At 44.3% G+C, this 7873-nt stretch overlaps 1 protein-coding gene and 1 long non-coding RNA gene across 2 annotated transcripts in view; one reads left to right on the top strand and one right to left on the bottom strand.

The window, feature by feature from the left end:
* Positions 1 to 3297: 3297 nt before the first annotated feature.
* LOC120750963 (uncharacterized) lies at positions 3298 to 3578 on the bottom strand. Its single transcript, XR_005700220.2, has 2 exons — positions 3472 to 3578; positions 3298 to 3388 (listed from the first exon to the last, which is right to left on the bottom strand). It is a non-coding gene; the product is annotated as an uncharacterized LOC120750963 (long non-coding RNA).
* An 862-nt stretch (positions 3579 to 4440) lies between these two features.
* The window catches only part of PPP3R1 (protein phosphatase 3 regulatory subunit B, alpha), a 37783-nt gene continuing 34350 nt past the window's right edge, over positions 4441 to 7873 (top strand). The window contains exon 1 of the mRNA XM_040058009.2: positions 4441 to 4624. Coding sequence (XP_039913943.1) covers positions 4622 to 4624 — 3 coding nt within the window. The 5' untranslated portion in view covers positions 4441 to 4621. The remainder of the gene's footprint in view (positions 4625 to 7873) is intronic.

The raw sequence follows: 7873 nt of genomic DNA, 5'->3' as shown, positions 1-7873 counted from the left end.
CCATTTGCCAGTTCTAGTCAGTATTGTATCTTTAGATTTGATTATTATTCTTGTATTACAATTGAAACGCTGAATCAATATGGTGCATTGGTTTTACAGATATTAAGAGTGCAGGACCTGCACTAACAGGGCAATTCAAACATGCTGAGAAAGGACAGTTTTCCTTTCTGTCTGAAAAGGCTTCCTCTTTTGAGGAAGTATAAAGTATTAAGTATAAATATATCAGTATACTGATAAAGTATAGTTTCCCTTGCCCACTGTAACGGAAAGCACTTTCTCTCAAAGCCAGTTCATAAAAGGTTGCTTTCCTTTCTTCCTTTTACAGAATTACAGACGACTAAGAGTTTACTGATTTTCATAAAACACTACTACACACGAACACACAAACATGCATAAAAATAGTGCATTTTCAAGCTTTATTGCACTGTCCCAAGAGTTTACCTGCCTTGCTGGGAAAAGCTGCTTACAGCCTGTTAAAGGTCAGGACAGAAGATTATTTAATTAGGTGGCAGCCCTAACCCTGGGTTAAGAGAGAGGGGAATGCTTCTTACAGATCACATCCAGCAAGGTTTGTAAGTCAGGAATGTTTATATAGCAAGACAAAGAAGGATATGCTCAGGATCAAAACTTTGAGACAATTAAGGCATCACAAATAGCACTTTCAAAGAAACGTGCTACAAAATGAGCTAGAGCCCAGACACATAAGCAGCAGCACGGAAACTCTTTTCCAGGCCAGAGGTCAAGTACTGTGCAGGCCACATCATAATGGTTAATAACACTGAAGATCCCAAACAGGTACAGAGCTGAAATATTTACTTATCTGTAGCTTAATCAGTTTCCATTTACATGGAGACAGATGTTTTTTACAGTGAGGGTGGTAAAACACTGGAGTAGGTGGCCCAGAGGGGTGGTGGAAGGGAATATTCCATCCCTGGGAATATTCAAGGTCAAATTGGACCAAGCCCTGAAAAATCTGGTCTGCTTGGAGATGCCCCTGCTTGTGGTGGACATAGGCGGCCCCATGGCTGGACTAAGTGGCCCTTAAAGGTCCCTTCCAATCCAAATGATTCCATGATGTTATGATCCTAATTGGATTGGTTGCAATTACGCTGCAGATGAGCTTTACTAACAGCAGAAAATGATAAAGCGATGTCTGAAAAAAAAAAGAAATCATATATCAATATTTGCAAAAAATATTAGTCAGAAATACAGGTAACATAATGCAAAGTGTTAAATGCAACAAAAACAAAGAAAGGCAACTTGGACACTTTCAAACAAAAGAAAAGGGAATTAAAAGTGCACTAGTTCTTTGTACTGCATTTAGAGGTTCAGAACTATTAGCAGTGACATAACTGCATTGCAAGATTAAAATTGTATTTTCCTAAGTTCATGGCTCTGTCTACTTGGTACTCAAAAAGGTTACAAATAAAGTATTATGTTCCTCATTTCTGTTTATTTTAATCTCATTACATTATTCAATAGAAATTCTAGACTCCTTCAATTTAATTTAGCTGATTTTACTCCAGATTTACATCTGCTAGACACAGCTGCAGTGACAGAGATGCAAGCAGCAAGACTGTTTTATATCAGAATTTCTTTTTCTCTTGGAGATCTCGAATTATTATTATTTGGCTAGAGGCCAGTCAGTTTTAATGCTAGCTTTCAGTGAAATCTAGGAATATTTTATTCCTAGACATCCTATCAATTAGGGGTTTTTTCCTCTCAAAAGGAGAGACATCCTAACCATCCATATCTGTTAATAAAAACAGGCAGAAAATTCCTTCCCTGGACCAGACCATTTTCTGTTGTATAACTTCCACTGTGGCCAGGCCCGGGTTCTTACCAGCCAGTTTTGCTGATTTGTTATTAACTCAAACCTCACACTTATGTTTCAGTGCTTGTTTTATTTTCTTCTGGTGCAAATTACCACCATTCAGTTTCACTCATCACCACCACCTTCACTTAGTTACTTCTGCCAGATTTTCTGTGCAATTTCCGTGACCCACTCTTGGTTTTCCTGCTGAAGCTTCCTCCTTGCTGCATATGAGTTTGGGAACAGAGCACTCATCAGTCATTAACAGCTTCTAAGAGCTGCACCTTTATTGTTCTGCTTTGCTTCAGTCTTCTAGAACAGAACAACTTTTGATGTGTTCTTGAACTCCACTCACCTTTCATTTATGTAGGCCCCTGAGATTTCCCCGTGGGAGATTCCCATTCCTCCTAGGATTTGTACATTTAATTTCAAGACTCCAGGTTTCTCCGGGCACTCTAAAGGTAACCTTTGCTAATCTTAGATCAGCTCAGACTCCCATTAATAGAGCAACAGTGATGAGGCAGTTCCTCTTCCAGAAGGAGCTGGAGGAAGAGGACATTACCCATTTTAGACTGGAAAGCTGATGCTCTCAGCTGTGGTCCTAAAAAAATTAACCTGGTTTTAAGGCATTAATCCAGTCTTCCCCCGTGAATTAGCTCACCATTCACCTTGAACTCGGGCAGAATTAATTTGCATTTCCCTGGCAAAGCGTCTAGCTATTGTGAGCCAAGTAACAAACGCCTGAAAAACAACATCAACATGGTACCAGTCTTCTCTTTTGGCAGCATTAACACAACAATACGTAATTATTATTTTCACATCACCACCTAATTTGTTACAGTGTTATGCGCTGTATCATGGTGCTCCAAAATAAACTCATGTAGCAGAGAGAGGACAGAAAGGCAAAATAAGGAATCACACCCTCTTTATTAACTATTTTATTTTACCCTTTACAGAGGTTTTTAAAGGTGTCATCTGGCCTCATTAAAGCTTTACAATATATAGAGATCACTCCCTGAGGGTCAGCCTTACTTATGCAAGCAGTTGCATTGCCCTAAATCTTGCCTCAAAGAGGTTACTGAGACTACATCTTTCATCTGAAGTTGCAGTCAGTAATTTTATTTTGTAGACTATGCAGGGTACAAAGCTGGCATGACACAACAAAGCTACATGCATACACTTTTAAGGATTATCTCATCACTGCACAAATCCTTTATTTTTGCATAATTAACTGTTAACAGTACTGAAACACCATACTCTAAAAATCTGTTAAATATGTGGGTTGGACTAGATGATCTCCAGAGGCACCTTCCAACACTGCATACTCTCTGATTCTTCACCGAGCAGCTTCAAGCCTGGATAGCTTTTTGCAATACAACATTAAAAACCTTAGGAAAACAACAGCCAGAACATAGGGAGAGCAGCCACCTCTCAAAGGAGCACTTCCAAATGCCTCCTTGCACAGAGCTTTCTGCCTGCATGGATTTTCTTTTTTTTTTTTTTTTCCTCCCCTTTTGCAGAACTCAGAAGTCACAGGAGGAAGCTCAAGCAGCAAGGGCTCCAGCAGCACAGCTTCTAAAAATACATACATACATAAATACACACACACACACACACACATATATACATAATAATTATGTATATAAGAATATATTTACAGGTTATGGCTGAGGAGGATCTGCCGAAGCAGAGGGTGTTTGGGAGAACAAGGACAACCAGCAGCTCTGGCAGTTTTCCTGAGGGAATCTTTCCCTGGGCAGAGGCCCGAAGGAGCAAAGATAACAAAATGTACCAGCAGCAGTAGTAGCAATAATCCTTTGGTTTATTAAGGCATTTTTGTACTTATGTCTGCTGCACAGGTCAGGAAATGCCCATCCTTGGAGTCCTTTTCAAGACTTTTCAAGCCATTTACTGCGGCCACACAGTCACAGCACTGAAAATTATCACATATTTATCTGTCAAATCATACAAGGGGGGGAAAAAAAGTGCATGTCATCACCCCGAATCAGTCCTGGCTTAGTAGCTAAATAAGAAAGAAAAAAAAAAAAAGTGTTTTGTGGTTAACATTTAGCACAAAAGGCCTACTAAAAGGGCCTTTTCCCCACACACTTGGCTGAGGGACATGGGGCAGTTCAGCCTGGAAGAGGCTCAGGGGGGATCTCATGGCTCTCTCCAACTAACCGGAGTCTAGCCTCTTCTACCCTGCCTGCAGTGAGAGGACTTGAGAAAACAGCCCCAAGCTGAGACAAGGAAGACTGGGATTAGATACTAGAAATAAAAGTTTCACTGGTCTGGTGGTTGGTCATACATGGGAACGGACTGCTGTTTAAGAGGCGCCTGGATTCGGCGCTGGGCGATGCGGTTTAGGAGTTTGTGGAGGTTTCGAGGTTAGGGTCACAGCGGCAATGCCGGCTCGACGTTCGGACTCAATGATCTCAATTAAAAAAAAAAAAAATCCCTTCCGCCCACGACCACCGCCCCGCCATTTTGCGCTCTCCCACCTCCCCACCCCGCCGATGACGTCACGGCCCGGCCCCGCCCCGCGGCGCGGCGGAGTGCCCGGATGTGAGAGCCCCGCCCCCTCCGCCCCGCGCCAGCGCCGCTCGCGCCCCCTCCCTCCCTCCCTCGCTCGCTCTCTCGCTCTCTCTCTCGGTGCGCGGGTCAGCGCAGCCTCTGCCGCAGTGACGGGAGCGGCACCGCCAGCCCACCGGGAGTGGCAACGGCGGCGGCGAGGCCGGACGACGCGCAGCCGAGGCCGGGGTCGGCGGATTCATCTGCGGGGGAGACGCCTGACGCCCACCCGCCGCCATGGTGAGGACCCTCCCTCGCTTCCCCTCCCTAGCTCTTCCCACCTCCGCCGCTCCCGCCCCGCCGGAATATTCCAGACCGGGCCGAGTCCCCCTACCCCCGCGGCCCCACCGCCGCTCCGCCTCGGCGCTGCCCTGCCCCTGACCCGGCTCCTCCCGCCCCCGGGCCGTCCACGTCCTCCCGCGGGCGAGCGCCTCTTTGGGCTTCCTTCCCGGCCGTCCCCGGCGGCGGGCGCATCCCCCGCTCTCCTCCGCCGTCCGCGGAACCCCGCTGGCTCTCCGCCTCCTCCCTCCACCGCCTTGGCAGCGCTCGTCGGGCTCGGCCCTTCCCTTCGCCGGCACCCTCTCACACCTCACCCCCACCCGGCCCTCCCCGCCGTCCGGGGATTCGCGTCGCCCGGGCTGCGCCTCGGCTCCGTGGAGGCACCACCGGGCCCTCCGGAGCCTTTTGGAAGCGAAGCTCCGGCCGTTCGGGCAGCGCTGCCGTGCGGGGGCCGCTTCGCGGCTCCGCGGGGTTCTCCCCCCGCCCCCGGTGCGGCAGCAGTAGCGCCGTGCTGGTTGTGTGCGGACCGGAAAGCTGTAATGCACGTAGCCCAATGGACTGGATAATGTGCGCCGGTAGCTGGGCTGGGGCGGAAAGCTGGCGCTTTCCCAGGCGATGGGTGCTCGGGGTTTGAGGCTGCGATGTGTTCAGGTGTGTGTGTGTGTGTGTGAGAGAGAGAGAGAGCCGCTCTGTTTTTTCAGTCGTGACGGGTTTAAATTTCCCCTTTTCTGCCGTAAAATTAACCTGGAGATACAGTATGGAGTCCTGTAGTATTTTACGTCGACACTAGGGGTGTCTCCTGCTTTTCGCCGCTGCCAAGAAATCAACGCCCTTTTTTTTTTTTCTTTAATTTTTTTTTATTTGTTTTTTTTAATAAACATTTATTTTAGCCTAAATCATCCAGTACCCTGGCTGCAGGAAGACCTGGCGATAGTTTGGTTTTACAGCTGGAGAAATACAAGTAGTTTAAATGGTTTTTGTTGTTGTTTTTAACCCTTTCAGACCGAGGCCAGCTGGTTATCACGTTGCACGTTAGACCTCACAGGGCCTGGAAGCCAAAAATTGGTTTCCTTTTGTTTTTAAGCAGGCATTGCAGTCTTTCCTTTAAAAAATAAAGTTGTGGCAGAAACTAATGTGCCGTGCTCAGGCTGTTTTTTTGTGTACACTTTAATAGATGTGCATTTGGAGAAGTGCTTTGAAATGTACAAAGGTTTGGTTTCGCTTGGGAGCACATCAAGACTGTGAGTGGAAAAAAAAAGTTCATATTTTGAGAACAAGATGTTAATGAATTTGCGGCTTAAAAAAGTTATTATCACTTAGGCCGTGGCTGTAATACTGGTAATTACTTTGAATGTATAGATTATCTTGCGCAGTGATCATTTTCCACGCAACAGTTGTGCTCATCCTGCCGGTAGCTGGGTCTTGTGTGAAAATTTTGTTCTCAAAGACCTGCCAGATGAGAGAGACTAACACACATAAAAGGAAAGAAATATTACGGAACCATGATGCCCATGTGCGTGTCAGTGGCCTTTAATGAACTTAACTTTCACGTATCATTACCTTTGATTATTTTGTTCCTCAATTCTGTTGTAACTAAAGCTTTCCTGTAATCGTTTGATGGTATAATCATGTTGATCATGACTTCATTGCTTCCTGAGTAGTATTTGTGCATGATGCATTGCAGTGTGGAAATGCATGTACTAGGGTAAAAAAGGTGTGCTGAATGTTATCTCTACTGGTAAAGGTGCTTGTGTTCTCAAATAAGCAGAACACCACTGTAGCTGTATCACTACACTGGTTCTATTAACGCCTGATCTTAGGTGCCTTTTAGTCTGAAAACCAATATAAAACTATGCATTAACAAAAAAACACCCCCAGCATTTCATTTAAGTTGCTGTTGTTTTTGTTGTCATTAATCAGGGGATGTTTTCATTGAAAGAGTGCAGTTTTAATGAAGGAGTACATCACGTTTCAACCCTTATGGTATTAGAGAAATTATTATTTCACAGTTTAGAACAACGTTTCTTTTACGTTCTTACAGGATGAGAGAGCTGGCAGTTCTGGTGGAAAAAGAGGTGAACGTATTGTGTTTGTAGTAGGTAGCTTAAGCTAAAACAAAACCATCTAGTGAGTCAAACAAGGTTCTTCTGGATGTTTAGGTATAGCCAGTTCTAAAATAATCTGTCAGAGCATACGATGATGAGTCCCTTACGTAATGCTCCAAGTAATGTTGATAAGCTATTTTTGTCAGAGTTGACTTAGCAAGTTTTTCCTATGAGTAGTGTTTTCTAGGAAAAGGTAAACAGCACAGATAAAGGTATTAAATGATCTTAGTTTTAGGTAGATAAATTCTGTCTTCTTGGGATGGTCTGTGTTCTGGTTCATATCCAGTTCTTGAACTTTATAGATGTAGTACAGAAGCCCCAGAATTCTACAGGAATCACCCAAAACATGTTACATCGTTCCTCCATCTTAACTAGTCTCTTACTCAGTTGTTTTGAGTCACTTCACTTGAATATTAGTGCCTCTAGTGCATATTCTCAGGCTGGAACTGCTTTAACACTGGTTCTTAATTACTGGAGTAAAGAACCTCCTAAACAGGTTTCTTTCCAATTAAACAAACAAAAAAAGAACTCCAGAAGAACATCTTGAATAATTCCTTACTATTTAGCAGGGAGGGTGTTAAATGCTTTGGTTATTAGCTGAACAAAAAGCTGGTTATTCCTAAACAGGAAGATAGAGCCTGTTGGTGGAGAAGGAAAAAGGCTTTTTAAAAACTAATTGTATTTTTTTATCATTCCTGCGGTAGAAGTAGAATTCTGTTTTGATACGGTTAAACTACTAATTTAACAATTGGGAGGAATGAAAGTTGAGTGGCTGAAGGGAATGGTTTGTGGTGGGCATACCTCAGGGGCTTCAGTATATTCATCTAAATAAAGCATCTGGCTTAATAGGTAAAAGAAACACTTTAAGGGAGTGAGATTAATAACACCGAAATTGTGGGGTTTGTTCATATCTTAAAGCAGATGGGACTGTCTTCTGTCAATCAGTGCCAGAAAAAGAGAATTCAGTAATTCTGGTATTTCGGAGGAAACAAGATGGGGCAGAAATGCACATTTTTAAGCCAAACCATCTCTGTGTTCCTGCTTCTGCCTCCTCACAGAACGGCTCAGGTTGGGAGGTACCACAATGAGTTACCTGGTTCAGCCT

Source organism: Hirundo rustica, chromosome 3 (assembly GCF_015227805.2).
Source record: "Hirundo rustica isolate bHirRus1 chromosome 3, bHirRus1.pri.v3, whole genome shotgun sequence".
Lineage (NCBI taxonomy): Eukaryota > Metazoa > Chordata > Aves > Passeriformes > Hirundinidae > Hirundo > Hirundo rustica.
This window is presented reverse-complemented; position numbering and strand designations above follow the sequence as displayed.